General features: G+C 41.6%; 1 protein-coding gene across 1 annotated transcript; it reads right to left on the bottom strand.

Moving 5' to 3' along the window:
• Positions 1 to 786: 786 nt before the first annotated feature.
• Positions 787 to 5,667, bottom strand: LOC147614772 (transmembrane 9 superfamily member 7-like). Its single transcript, XM_086780119.1, has 7 exons — positions 5,316 to 5,667; positions 3,540 to 3,704; positions 3,308 to 3,420; positions 2,735 to 2,855; positions 2,534 to 2,646; positions 2,296 to 2,449; positions 787 to 2,217 (listed from the first exon to the last, which is right to left on the bottom strand). Exons 1-7 carry the CDS (start codon positions 5,421 to 5,423, stop codon positions 1,060 to 1,062), a joined length of 1,932 nt encoding a protein of 643 aa, XP_086636245.1. The 5' UTR covers positions 5,424 to 5,667; the 3' UTR covers positions 787 to 1,059.
• Between the last annotated feature and the right edge of the window lie 10,122 nt (positions 5,668 to 15,789).

Raw genomic sequence — 15,789 nt, 5'->3', positions numbered from 1 at the left:
CTCCTCAAATTTCAATCTTTACCATCAATTGCTTCATAGAATGTGGTATACCTTCCACATATACGGACAGGTAACACAAACCTATTCATTGTGTATTTACCTGCATCTAATTGCTCATAGCATACATACATGCAAACCATACCAACTATACCAGCTGCGGGCTGCAAGTACACAAACATCAAAATATTATTCAACTCCTTCCATGTAAAAAGTATACAACCTCACAAGCTATGGCCCTCCACAAGCCATCCATCATGCTTATTTTTGGACGACCATGAACACATAAAACAAGCTGGTTTAGGATACCGAGTCCTACATTTTACTCTAAAATTAATGCTGAAATCTAACCTAGCAACACTACACACACGAAGTCAGAAAAAAGTCATGCAAGAAAATGATCAAGGATATCCACTACACACCATCACCAACCTGCATATATCTTTACAGCCCCTCCTAAAAGCCACAAATTGGGGCCGCCATCAAAGTCCCCCACAGAGGAATGATAACAGCTATTGGCAGTGCCAGGCTCCACTTATCACCTGCTAGGAATTGTAAGCTGAAGCTGACCAACCAGATGTATAGAATCCCAGGCAGTGGAAAATCTTGTTGACATCACAATTTATTTTGCCAAAGAAAAATTGACACATGGCAATTTCTTGACAGGTCTGAGATGAGAAAAAGCCCTCCGGCCGGCATTCCAAGACACAGACGGTCTCACCCTTTCCAGCTGGGAATGCCAGCCCAAAGGGAAATCCCTACAACAACGTCAAAAACAGGATGCAGGACTGAAAGAAAACATGGAGCAAGTAAATATGCATTACAAAAACGAAGGCATGAAGTACCAACAGGACAGTTACATGGCATCATTCTGCCCTCAAATCCAACGGGGTATGAATTTGCAAGCTTAACTCTCTCCTAGACCACAACTTTTCCCATAGCTTTTTGATACAACTGTTAAAGAATCCCAATTTAATTTTTGCATGCCGATCAATGGAGGTCTCATGTTACCCAAACGTAATACATACCCCAGAATGAGCTACATCTGATTGTCATACAACCTCAGTCAAACTTGACAGAAGCATATATGGTCCTGACAAACCAGAAGCATGCATAGAAGCCTATCGTACCTGTGAGAACAAAAAACGAGTAGGAGGCGATGACCATGTAGCCAAAATAGAGGATTCCTGAGACCACTTTGGTAATATCCAACTTCGTGAAGAAGTAGAAGATAGCATACAGGAACAGGTATAGTGCTGAGGACCCAGATGTCAAGTATGCCCGCCACCACCAGTGATAATCCTCACTGCAGAGCTGGAAGTAGCATAGCACGATGGTGATCTCCGCACACGTCACCACGAGAATAAGAAAAACAATGAATAAAAACCCGAAGATGTAGTAGAACTGATGAAGCCAGATTGACGTCAGTATGAAGAAGAGTTCTATGAAGACTGCACCAAAAGGGAGGATTCCTCCAACGAGGATGGAGAAGGCCGGGCGCATGTACCATGCCTGCTCAGGTATTTGCCTTGGAATCTTGTTTGTACGAACCGGATCCTCTATCGAAGCCTTCTTGAATCCAAAGTAGCTCCCAATAAACACAAGAGGCACTGATATTCCAAACCATAAGAAGACCAGAGCAAACATAGTGCCAAACGGAACTGCACCGGAGGATTTTTCCCCCCAGATAAGGCAGTTCAAGAAGAAAAATATGCAGAAGATCACCCCTGGAAACAAGAATGCTGTCTTCAGTGTGTTTTTCTTCCACTCCGTGCCCTTGAACAGTTTGAAAATGCGGGCTGATGCATAGCCTGCAAGAATTCCCATGAAAGCCCAGAGTAGTAGCATGGCTGTCATCAAACCACCCCGGTTGGATGGAGAAAGGAACCCAAAAACAGCAAAAATCATAGTAATGATTGTCATTCCCAAGAACTGGACTCCAGTCCCAACATACACGCAGAGGAGTCCAGATCTGCTTGGAGGCCTAAAGACATCAGCATGGACCAGTTTCCAGCCAGTTTCCTCCTGAGCTTCTTCCTGTGTCTCCAGCTGGTTGTATCTGGCAATATCTTGGTAAAGGGTGCGCATCATGATCATGGCAACCATCCCCGATAGAAACAGCACGATCATGAGAGAGTTGATGATAGAAAACCAGTGAATCTGATCATCTGACATCAGCAGATAGGTGTCCCAACGAGAGGCCCATTTGACATCGCTGGACTGTGACCAAAAAACAAGTGAGAACCATTCAAGATAACACTTATTTCTACACAGATGTTCTCGTATAGCAGATAATACCTGGAATTTCACATCGTAGGTAAAGATTATTTCTTCATTATCCTTGACTTCTTGAGGTGGCTGTGCGCCTGTAACGAACTGCTTCGTTTCAGGATTGCAGGTAGAAAGCTGAGGCTTCTCTTTGTTGAAAGGTTTATCAAACTCATGCTTTACACTGCCAAAATGATTCTTAAAAAAACTTCAGCAAAGATCCTACAATGTTTTAGTGAAGCCAGAAAGACCCACAAAAGTCATCTACCTGTAAGGAAAGACTTCAAACCCGACTATGCGAGAAGTTGCACTCTCATTGTCAGAATGAAACAAAACAGTAAATGCAAGATGGTTGTACACAAAGTACTTTTCGTCACCTCCCTGTGGCCACAAGGCAAAGCAATCATAAGTCTCACAAACAGGGGAGACACCTTGGAAGCAGTCAATGTATTTTACTCAGTAGTAGTACCTCAGTATATGCTGCCTTAAAGCCTACAGGAAAACCACGTTCATAGGTTTTCACCACATTAGCACCATCCGTTGATTCCTGCCTCTGTCTTGCTTCAGCTACAGGCAGATTATCTAAGATCCTGCCATAAAATACTCACAATTTCAGATTGCCTTGTAGAGGTAGAACACAGAAAGAGGATCTCCTGGTGCTATATGTGCATATTCAGGTGATTGTAGCTTCAACAGAGCCCAGAGTGAGACAGCCCACATTTCATGTGAAATCAAAAAGCCACGCTTCTATGCAACAGCATAACTCATGATTGAGCTAACAAAAAGCAATTGGTGTGAAAGTCTTAGGCTGGATACACAACCAACCCCAGCCTGTCAGCAGTGTTTGTTGGGAAAAGCTAGGGGGGTGCAATCCAAGCCAACTGCCGTTGGGGATGGGACGGCAATCTTCTCAGTCAAACCCCCCACCCACTGTGTCGCATAGGCAGGCAAGGTTGTGTATCCAAAATTAGATGTCCAATATCCTGCCCACTCATTGTGGACAACCACTCCTTGCGAGAGGAAGTAGCACATTGTGACTCACATGTTCACTCGGTAATCATCATCAATTTTCTCTCTAAAACTCTTTGCTGTGGCTGGCTCCAGCTTATCGATTTTGCACGCAAAGCTACACAGCTTGTCCTCTCTCATTTGGAACTGTCAAGCCATGTTCAACCAGATTTTATGATCAAACATGTATTCATACAACCAATGACTTCAATTCACTTCACAAAAGAGGCATAAGCCAAATGCAGATCTTTTAGAGCCCAGCTTACCAAATAAGGAGAGTTTTCAATGCGATCACCCCTCAAAACCTCCCCCAAATTCTCAGCACTGTTCTCGATCTTGGGAGGTGTGCAATAACCAAGTGAATAATACTCATATGGAAGCTGTGTCTTAATTGAAGTCAACTTGTTCACCTTGACTTGTAGCTCATCCCCCTGCATCCATACACAAACCATACCCAATGAGATACGAGGTTGGCACACATCTAATACAAGAGCCACATTCCCTAACGTTAGAAATCTATTTGTATCTCTTGCAGTAAGGAGATCTAAATAATAATAATAATAATTAGCATGAAATTAAAGATAATATCCTCCTCCTGCTCACAAATATGAACACACTCTGCTAGAAAGCATCATTGACGATTATGGCAGACCTGTTCTTAGTAGGTGTTGAGATACTGGACACCCAAGCACTTGAGGATTAAAGCAGATTTGTGCTTAGTAGGTGTCCAGGCCTCAGTGATGCAGCAAATCTGAATGAAGAACTCATTAGGAGGCCACCAAACACGTGTCCCACAAAAAATGAAGACATAGCCCCTTTCAAGACCAGGCATTGCTGTTGCTTAAGAGAAATCTGCCGACTTTAGATCCAATTTTCAGAAATGAGATGCAGACTATGCCCGCCTACATCAAAGGTAACTGGATTCTTTATCCAATTGTCAGAAATGAGATACAGACTATGCAATCAATGCCAAATGTGGCTGCTGATGGATCTCAACGTCCATGATCTTCCTTTGGGGAGAAATGGGCTGGCATGGGGGAGGCTTTGTCATGCCATGGCAAATCCTGAGGAGGTCGTTGAGTTCAACTAGACAAAGAGCCTTGTGGTGAACCGACTCTTCGTTGCAATAATATATATATATATAGATGAATCTAGGAACATGCCCAAATTCACCTTATAAGAAAGTGCAATTTATAACCTCATGGTAGTCATCCACAAGAAAATAAACCATCAACTCCATCATGCATAGTATAGACTAGATACTACGACATCCCCGCTAACGTCATCATCAGTGCCCACCACCAATAGTGGGTGTAGAACTTGGTATTAATATATGCTCCCACACACACACACACATAAAGGCATACATTTATACAAAGGTCTGTGTGCTGAGTTTCTGTCAGAGCTCCGGAGATAGAGGGCAGACTCAACCATAATGAAGCCTAGCACTAAGGATCATAACAAATAGCAAGAATTATTACAACAAAAAGGTAGTTGATAGGGCATATGCACCACTAAAGATAGAAAGACCACGATGGACCTAGTTTGGAAAAAAAGGCTATGTATGATTAACTCTAAGCTAATCAATATAGTTTAATGGATTTAAGAAAGATTAAATGCAGCTTCTAAGTTGTAATTGGGTAGAGGTTCACTAAAGTGAGGACCAATGGTTTCTAGCAACGCTGCAAAACTGCTTCTGTGCAGATCCGCTTTATAGCACTACAGATCTTCACAGATCTGCTTGATCTTCAACTCTTTCCCGAGGCCTATGGTCAAAAAACAGTTTTAGAAAAGGCCATAAAAACCGATGAAAAAAGAACAGAAGAATGGCATAAAAGGCCATGACCTTGGATGGGGGGGGGGAAAAACAGCAGAAAAGGCCATGACAGACCCAAAAAGAAAAAGATACGTTAAAAAACAAACAAATAAAAATTGAGAAAAAAATGCAGAGTGAGGAGGCCCTCCACATCTGGAGAGAGCTGCCTGAATCTATGGAGAGACTTGAAACAGTACAGAAAACGACGGAGAAAACCAATGCTAACCTCGTTGAAATCTCGTGGAGCGACGCCAGGAAGGTAGAAGCCACGGGCACCGGGGCCAAGCAGAAAGAAGACGATGAAGGAGACGAAGAAGAGCTTGGTGGGCGCCATCGCTGTGTAAAGCCAAGAAAAGATCTCTATCTGGGTGCAGCTTTCTCCTTCTGCGTCAGAGGAGACTGTGAAACCCTAAATTCTGCTCATCTTGCCAGGATCTTGGGACCAAGCTCTCCTCTTCAGTTGAGGAAGAAAAGCTCTAAAGCCTTTATTTTCACCACATTCTGTTGGTGAAGTTCATCACTCCTCAAAGTTTAATACTAAAAAATATTTAGTTGTTGAGGTTGTGATTTGCCACCATACTTGCTTCCAACCACCAATTTGACACTACATCTGCCTCATGCATGTGCATATGTGCGTGCATGTGGATGTGCATGTGCGTGTGCATTTGTGAATGTATGTGTGCATGCATCCATGTGTGTGTGGGTCTACGAAAACACTTACAATAAGGACCTCTTCACAAAAACTTCCCTTTCGCCTTTCAAAAGTGTCAAAATCCATGGCAATTGTCGCGTCTCAACCAACCCAAAAAGAGAGCGACCTCCAAGAATTGCTTGATCTCTAGGTGGTTCCATACTAGATGGTTACGCATACACCCTAAACAGGTCATACTCTCACCCTCCCTTGTGTTTGTAGAACAATTCATAAGTGTAGTGAGAGGGAATCGAACCCAAGCCCTGGTTCCATACTAGGTGGCAAGCCATACACATTCACAAATAAGTAAATGATTATGATAACAAACATAGCAACAAAGGGATTTTAAGGAATATGTAAAGCACTCCCAAATTTCGAGGCTCTTGCGAAGTATAAATGATAGAGATTAAGGTATTGGTACCATGATGAAGAAACATGGGCCATGCCTCATTGTGTAAATATGAACAACTCCACCCTTTTTTGTATTAATGACTACTTTAATGTAAGCAGCTTTTTATGATGCACACCTTGAGTACTCTCCAAAACTCCAAGCCCAAATTAACAAAGACAAATTTAAATTACACAGTTAGTCTTTTTACTTATCCACAAAGATTCCTTAAGTACCTTTAAACGTTGATCTCTCTCTCTCTCTCTCTCTCTCTCTCTCTCTCTCTCTCTCTCTCTCTCTCTCTCTCTCTCTCTCTCTCTCTCTCATGCGATCACTAGCACCGTAGGGGTGAAGCCGGGATGCCCTCTTTGGCCATTACATAGATGAGATCTCTGACTTCATTGACAAACTTGGTGGGCCAAGTTCCACATTATGTAATACATTAGTACACATTTTTCTTTATGCAGACGACATAGTACTAATCTCAAATTCAATAGAGGGGCTACAGAGACACTTGATGGCATTGCATGCCTTTTGTGAGTAGTGAGACCTCATAGTTAACCTTGGTAAGACCAAGGTTATGATCTTCAACACCTCAAGCCATGTGGCTTCCAAACTGAGCTTCACATATGATAAGGATCAAGTAGACATTGTCTCACCTTATGTACACTTGGGAGTCACCTTTTATGGACCCTACTTCACTATGCGCCAGCTACACTCATCGGCTGACACATGAGGGTATACAAGTTTGGCTCTATTGGAGCGATAGTTCTTCTAGGTCCACTTTCAAGGGCCTAGCATTAAGAAGTGTCTTTTTGAGACACTTGTGACACCTAATGTAATGTATGGGGCCTCCTTTTTTGGGGACTTGACCAATGGGAAGATGACTAGAAGAGGATAGATTACTGGTCATAATGTTTTCATGGAAGGCACCACTCCATTATTCTTGCTGAGTTTGGAGCAACCCCCTTGGTAGTTGATGCCCTCTTCCAGACATTGACCTGCATCTAGAGATAGGCTCCCTAGAGTCCTCTAGGTGAGACGGGACATGCTACATAGTGGTTCCTCTCACATGGGCTTCATATGGATTGCCTACCCCCGCCTAACCCCATTCCACCATAATTTGGATGCACCACTATTAGCTCTTACCCGCTGCCACAACATTAGCTGACTTATGTCAGCCAACCTCTTCACACTAGAGACCCATGTCACATGGTTGGATCCATTGTAGCTTCTTACAAAGATAAAATTTTACCAAGATAACTTTATGAGGCTTTTGGATGATGGCCTCATTTAGAAACATGGCTATCTTTATAGACACATGTCACATGTCATGAGGATTACGATGGCCAGATTAGAGTCTCATCACACCGCTTGAGGGTGGAGACTCGATGAGCAAAGGACACTACAGAACAAGATTTGTAGATTCTATTCAAGAGACAGAGGATTACTATCTTTTTACATGCCTAGTGTACTATGAGATACGAGGGAGGTTTCATTGCCTCTTCACATGGAGGGGTTTGAGCCACTATCTTGAGTCATTAATTTCCCAGGTTAGTAGACTCACCTGATTGAGCGACTTTGTCGAAGAGATCAGCTACGCATAAAGGCATAGAGGCAAACCCCACAGCCCACATCACGAGTTTCTTTCAGCCGACCAAGGGTGGATGCCCTTGTGAAGCTAGTCGAATGATCGTGAGGAACGACCATGAGATATCCCTAATCCAAACGCTCCTACTTGACAAACACACACTAACAACGTATTTTCCACAGTTGCCACCTCGCCTCTTGGGCATCTTTAGATAACATAGTGATCTGGGTGCAACAAGATAGATGTCGGAGACCCACTAGTGTGAGAGGGTTTCCCTTGAGGTTATGCCTTGGCTATGTAATTCAAAGGCTTGGAACCAAGTGTTCCATTAGCATGACTATATCAAGCTCGAATGCAAGCTAAAAAAGTGTATTGTTGACAACCACCTATGTTGAGACAACCACCTTGTATGGGGTGTGGTAGGCCCATAAACTGGAGTATAACTTGTGCTCCCATCAATGCCTCTATAATCTTGGTGAGAATAGTGCATTATAACAAGCTCGAATGCAAGCTGAAAAAGTGTACTATTGACAACCACCTTGTATGGGGTGTGGTAGGACCATCGACCAAAGTATAACTTGTGCTCCCATCAATGCCTTTATCATCTTGGTGATAATAGTGCACAATGCCTTTTCTAGGTAGTAAGGCTTGGCCATTCGCTTATGGGTAGTAAGGTGTTAACTTTTTGTGCACCACAAGGAACTCTTTAAGTAAAAACTCTACCACTGTTTACAAAATGTGTACCATGATTGCTCATTATTTTTAGTAGTAGGTAAACCGAAACAAGTAATCTCGAGAACGGTGATAAAGTCATCTTTGTGAATGCATTTCATCACAGTGTCATTTTGACCCTTCTTGTAAAAAGAATTAGTTGATACGGGCTCATCTTTCTAATGAGGCATCTAGCCCTATCCTTCTTGATAGGGTAGCCAATTGAAAATCCATTGGCCAAGAAGTGGATAATGTCTTCACTCCATCCAATACATGGTCAATGTGGAATATGGAGTGTCGGAAAGATTATCTTCCACTCTTAGAGGAGGTTCTCCATTTAGAATTCAGGAAAGATAGTCAGCATGGACATGCACAAACCCTTTTCACAAGGTGATGGTGAAATTGAACTCTAAAAAAATGAGCAACCATCTAATGATGTGCCTCGTGGTGGTGCAAGGCTTGTTCACCCCAGCTTGATGGTCAACAAAGAAAACAAACTTAGAATGCCTATATACTTCTTTATATCATATACAACCATGGCTAACCCCTCTCTCCTAGTCTCGGGATATTGACACATGTACACACCAACACATTTCACACTTTTTGTAAGATATAAAATTTGCTTCTATACATGAGACAATGAATACAAAATCCATAGAAAACAACAATAAATGTTTTTGGCAACCAATGACACCATTCACTCTCATATTTGTTGGAGGTCGGTTAGTGGGTGTCAAACAAACACCCCAACAATCAACATTATTACCTGCACACTCATGACATACACGTCATTTGTTTTAATAGTGATTTAGAGTTTTCTTTTAATTTCCCAATACTAGAAGAAAAGAAAGTGGTGGTTCATACCTCTTCAAAATATATCTCGTCAAAGCAACGATAACTCTCTTGCAACTCTAGATATAAAGTGCATTGTAGGTCAAAATCATGCACTCTAGTTATCTCCATCACGTCACCAACATGATCACTGATGCAAGTGGTTACAAAGGCTCCATCCTCTCTTAAGAACTCATTGGCAAGCACACATGTAGCCTCAACAAGCTCTTTCTTCCAAATGTTCTAGCATGGGATTAGCGAAGTGTCCTTATCTATAGGCAACTCTGTTGGAAAATCTTGCCCACACCATTGAACATCCTCCCATAGATGAGGGCTCACTTCCTATATTTCTAGACGTGTTCAAGCCCCCAACAAACTTTGCTAGCCTATTGTAATGCCTAGGAGCCAAGTTAATATTAAAACCCTGTTGGAACTAGAAATAGTTATGTTCAAAATACAAGTTCGGGATTTCATGCACTTACTGTGAGATGTTTCTCCCAATTATATTGTCAGCTATATCAGTTATGGTTCCCAAAATAGCCATGTGCTTCGGTGATAGATTTTGAAACACTTGTATACAAAAAAAATAAAACATGGTTACACAATTAAACACATGCTTAAAGAAAACGATTTAGAATATCTATAAAAGAAGGTTAGTGATCATTACTGCTTGGAGGACTATCTGAACTAGCTGTGTCATTGCCTTCGTCCTCCTCCACCTCCTCGTCTTCCCTATAATCGTCCTACTCTTCCTCGTTCCTCCTCCTCATCTTCGCTTACAACCTTTATTTTTTTGGTGACTTGCTTCCTCTTTGGGGACCAATTCTCTCCACATTTGACTTGCCACCTTTTTTTTTCATGGCAAGATCTTGCCCACTTGTATCTTTTGCGACATTTGTACGCAATGCTTCCCCATTGTCTGCCCTCATTACACCTTTCTTGGCATGTCCTGTACGTTGCTTGGATCCCTCAACTCTCCAAATTGCTTAGGTTGATGTAGACCTGCTTCGCAAAATTACGTCAAAAAAATGAATAAAATGGAGCAAGGCATGCAATATATCACATGGAGTAAGGCATGAGACTATACCTTTCCACAAGGCCACCTCATTGGGGGGTATATCCCATTGGCATAATATAACCACCATGGGCACAAACTCCAAACCTCTTTTCTTGTAAGTTCTTCTATTTAGATTTTTGGATATATTCCATTATCCTCGACCTCACTCAACACCCACTCACCTACGGGATGACAAAGCTCGGCGAAAGAAACTATGCCCTTTATCAAAACCCACCACCTGGTAAAAAATAAGACAATTCAGAAGTAGTCTTATTAGCATACCTATACCTAGTGCACAAGCTAGTGGAATGAAATGTTATGTTCTTTGCATATCTATATATGGTGTGCCTTGCAGGTGTGGCTGAGTTGATGCTGTGATCGAAGACCGCATTGCTTTTTGCCAAGACACAAATGTGGCGTTGAAGTGTTTTGCCCTGCAATCGCTCAAATAATCTTTCAAGGACATTATTCCCTTTGATTCTCCTTCTACATGAACCTCCCACAAGATTAGATTCTCTTCTTACATTTTGCACTTTGTATCTAGAGATGTCGTTATTAAATGATACCAATACATGTGCTTGTTGATGAAGAACGCACGGAATGCAAGTTCTTTGCATTGTATACGCGCATTCTTCTTCATGGCATTCTCTCCTTTAGCAATTATTTGGAGCAACTTGCTCTTTCTACACAAATAGAGCAGCCATATAGTACACTCTCAAACATTATTTGAACCAACTTGCTCTTTTTACATAGCAGAATAGACTTACTCAGACATTATTTGAACCAACTTGTTTTGGGAGTGCATAAATAATGTCATGGTGATACACAGATTTGAAAAGGTAGACTTCTTTGGTTTCATGGAATTAGAGAAGTCTACAATGAAGTACAAGAAATGAAAGGTCAGGAACGCTCATGTTTATTCCATTGGGCACAAAGCCTAAATATACATACCACAAAGTATGTTATTAAGGACTTCCAAAGCGTGCATAAGAGCATGTGTGAGAAGTGGTGGACTAAGTCAACAAAAAAGGTTGCACTAGCTCAAGGGCGACTTATCTAACAATGGTAGCGCAGTGGAAATGTAAGAGATTCATATACACCTACCATGGACCTTTGGTTGAGCTGGTGGGAAGTGCGCATTGCACATTGGGAAAATGTAATGATTTCGATATGTATAAGAATCATTGGCTTAAAAAACATTGTCTTTAATGATGTTTCTAATATGTCTCTAACTATTGCATAGGTGGAGAAGAGAGGTGATCAGTCATGTACACCACGAACAAGTTAGTTAGCCGGGGAGGGTTTCAAACAAAAAATAACTCTACAATGCATGTGTATCAGGCATGGTTAATGCTTTATTACAGAGTGCAAAGCAAAATTCATACATGATGGGCAAGCATATCGGAGCAGGTCCAAGTCTTGTGAAAAGCTCATTGAGAGGGGAAATGCGCATACTCCTAGCCCAACACAAGTTCTAAGGATAGTAAAGAGTACCATTGCAGGTACACCCATGTACAAGGTCCCAACTCCTTTGACAGGTAATTGGGAATCAACCTGGCACAAGAGACGACAATATAATGTAATTGATGTAGATGATGATGCTAGTCATAGACCTGAGTACACGTGCACATGTAAGAGATAGGAAATCTATTTGACATTGCAAGAAAATACAATTCATGGGATGAAGATGTGAATATAAGAAATGAATTGAGTGACAAAATCATAATGGAAGCACCCATACACAAGACATTTTGGGCAATTAGGAGAACTCCAAAGGGCAGCATAGTAAAGTGTTTGGGTTATATAGGTAGTAGTAAGTGTGGTTACATGATTGTAGGATGTACAAAAGGAGTACCTTCACCATCATTTTTTTCAACAAGGTCCCATCCTGCTGTGGGAAAACTAGTTAAATGATGTGGTTTTGCAATAATGACATCATGCATACATGGGCTATGGATAAGAACAATGACCATCCCCCCACACAATGTGCCTACTATATGGCCAGTGAGCTGAAGGCACAAATTTGACAGTTGAGGAGGTCAATGCATTGGTGCTTGTTGCAGGCTTTAACTTACAATGCATTGGTACTTGTAGGCTTTAACTTATAGCGTAAGCCAGTGGAAAGGGAGTAACAAACTCCATTGAGCTAGAAGTGCGTAGAGACGAGACAAACACCACATGCAATGATATGTCACGAGATGGCCGTCACACAAGATACAAAATAGGCATTTCAGAAGAAGCTGCAAAAGGATCAAGAAAGCACTAGATATTATTGCACAAGTTACACAAGAGCATGTGTCTCAAACTTCCAAACATGAGGCTGTCACCATTGAGACGTTTGGAGAAGGTTCTCATGTGGGAAGTTATGATGTGCATAATATCAAAATGCATCCATCATGTTGATCTCCAAATTTTTTGGGAAGGGTCAACCAGCAAAAACCCTACTTAGCATGCAAGCACTTGTACTTTTTGTACACGAGAGTCATGGGATTGGGCCAAAATGAAAATAAGTTTATTCACCAACCAATTTTAACAGAAAAGGAGGTAACCGAAGGTCTACAGAGAGAACAAACTTACCCTGAATTGGTTTAGTAGACAACTCATGCTCCTAATTGCACTTCAGAGATGTATGGGATGTGCAAAAATGTTCTAGGGTATCATTTTATTGGAACAATTTCCATGGAGTAATTTTATTTGAGCTTGTATCATTTTATTGGGATGTATCACTTTATTGGAGTAATTTTATTATGCTATAGAGAGAGATTTAGAAAGAGAGAGAGAGAGAGAGAGAGAGAGAGAGAGAGAGAGAGAGGGAGGAACAGTGAGAGAGAGAGAGAGAGAGAGAGAGAGAGAGAGAGAGAGAGAGAGAGAGAGAAATAGAGAGAAAGAGAGAGAAAGAGAGAGAATGATAGGCCGAAAGCCCCCCATTATTAATGAACTGCTCACCATATTTGGCAAAACTGCTCACCAAAAAAGATCTCCCGCTCCCTTGGTTACGTTATGCATCTAATAGCAACTGCTAAAGCATCAATATACACATGGAAAATTGAATTCAAATTAGGGGATCTCAAGTAGGTTCAGCCTTCTTTAGTTTTTTGTATGTCCATTGGCATTTGTTTTTCCATTTAAAGACAATTAACAACTTATACAAGAGTTTAGCATATATGGAATATAAAAAGATGCATCTTCTATAATACGATATGTGCCCCATGAATCTCTTCACCTCTTGTAGTTGATGGTGGGTGGTGATGGTAATTTAAAGATCACATGAATCTTGTTCTTGTCCATAGAGATGTTGTTCCCAGAGATGATGTGTCCAAGGATAACACTATGTTTAACCCAAAATTAACATCCTTTTGTGCCTCCTCAGCCTTGACTTTGTCAAGCTTGCATCTAGCAGCTTGATAGAGCTTGGTTTACTTGGATCTTATGGTCTCCTTATTGTCATCTTTATTGGTTGCTTTCTCGGCATGGAGGGTGATCTTGTTTAGGTCAACTTCCCAGTGTCTAGTGTAAGTCTTATGTGAATACATGGCCTCAACATAGTGAAGCAGATGAAGATCCGTCTCCACAAGGACAAGATACTTCTTAGGCTTTCTATGCAGTTTTCTCCTTCTTGGCCCGGTGATTGTAAGTCTCATCATGTGAATCCATGGCCTCAACATAGTGAAGCCCCAATTAAGATTTGTCTCCAAGGGGAGAAGATACATCTTAGGCTTTCTATGCATTATATTCTCCTTCTTAGCTGGGTGATTCCAAAAGTTGATCCTTTTGTAGAGGAGTCCTCACTCACTAGATAAATCCCTAGCTACTTCTGGTTAAAAGTCATTGTGTTTGCCCCCAAAAGGGATGTTACACTAAGTATGAACAAGGAGGTTATTTTTATCATGTCCAATTTGGAAAACCTTGTTTCCAAGATTTTGTGGAAGAGTGTCCATGGTGGTTATGCCCAAGACATGAATCCAATCCTCAAATTCTTCACGCTCTGAAGAGGCTCATCGTCATGGTTCTCATCTTCATTATCCAACAACCTGTTGCAAAATTTACACACGTTGACTGAAGCAGTTCGGACAATTGTGTCAGATTCATTAGAAAGAATGCCTCCACCCATGGGACGAGTCTTACATGTATTTAGGTTTATTTTCAAGGATTGGTTGCCTTTGCATATGTAAATGTGTTTGGTTCCAAAATAATGAACCAACCTTGCCTCTCTAATGTAAGGGCTTCTGAGAGGATCATGGTGTATAACCTCTTCGCTTGAAGTCGATCACCACGAATGGGTGGTGGAAACTTTGCCCGAAGGTCTTAATCTTTGCATCTTCTAGGATGCCTAAGGGTTTGGTTGTGTTCCCATTTGCAAGCTTGACCATGAGGCTTGTGCCTACAAGTGGTGGGCTTTCTTGGGCCTCCTAGAAATCCTTGGTGATTATGATGACACCAGTGCCACCATCCAAGATCGCGGAGAGGATCGTCATTCCTTTGTACATGATGACAGGTAACACATCATTTGTTGCTTTCAAAAAGAGCGCCCCAGCTTGGTCATGGGCACTTTTAGCTGTCCCTTGGGTATTGGTTAATAAGGAAGGGTGCTGTGGCATAACTAATCCTCTTCCTCTTTAGGCTTGGGTTCAAGTGTGTGGGCTCTTAGGTTCCCATTCTCATAAGGGAGGGCGCTCAATGTGGCATGACTGATCCTCTTCCTCTTTAGGTTTAGGTTCAGATGTATGGGCTCTTAGGTTCCCATTAATCCCATTCATCCAGTGAGGCAAGTCTCTCCAAATTTGTGATTTTTCTTGCAAAAGATAACTTATTGGAACTCGAACTTCCTAAGAGGACAAGAAGGCTATGTGCCCTGTTATGTCCCATAGGTAGGCAATATTTGCACTTGGTTTGTACTCACTTTTAGGTGGGCTTTTTTACTTGCCAATGTGTAAGGGATGTGCACTCATCCTTCTCACCTCCTCGGATAAAATGTTAAGGTGACCATGATGCCCATGGAAGACTAAATTTCTCCTCCCATTGAGTCTTCCTTCACTGCATCTAGCAATGTGGGATCATGGTGAATTGGTTCTAGAGGTAGAGGCTTTGGAATTGTCTTTTTAAGTTCTCTTTTAGGTTCTAATGATTGGCTCTAGTACAAGGGGTGGGATATGCTCAGGCAGGGTTAATGGTTCGTACTCGAGCACTTGCTCATAAAAAATCTCTAGTTCAACGTGCACCTCAAGCTCTTTGGCTTATTTCATTCCTCTTTTTCTATAGCACAGGGTTGGGGTACTCCTTGAGTTTCTTTAGAAGGTTTTCGTAATCTATAGGTCTTCTTTTCTTTGGAAGAAGAGCGGGTATGAGTAGAAGATCGCTCGCTATCTCCGTAAGGGATTATAACTTTGATTTGTAGTCACAATGTCGTTGCCCTTAACAATCAATTGTGCAC

This window comes from Cibotium barometz, chromosome 41, assembly GCF_041138505.1.
Source record: "Cibotium barometz isolate CiBa-2024 chromosome 41, ASM4113850v1, whole genome shotgun sequence".
NCBI classification, from domain to species: Eukaryota; Viridiplantae; Streptophyta; class Polypodiopsida; order Cyatheales; family Cibotiaceae; genus Cibotium; species Cibotium barometz.
This window is presented reverse-complemented; position numbering and strand designations above follow the sequence as displayed.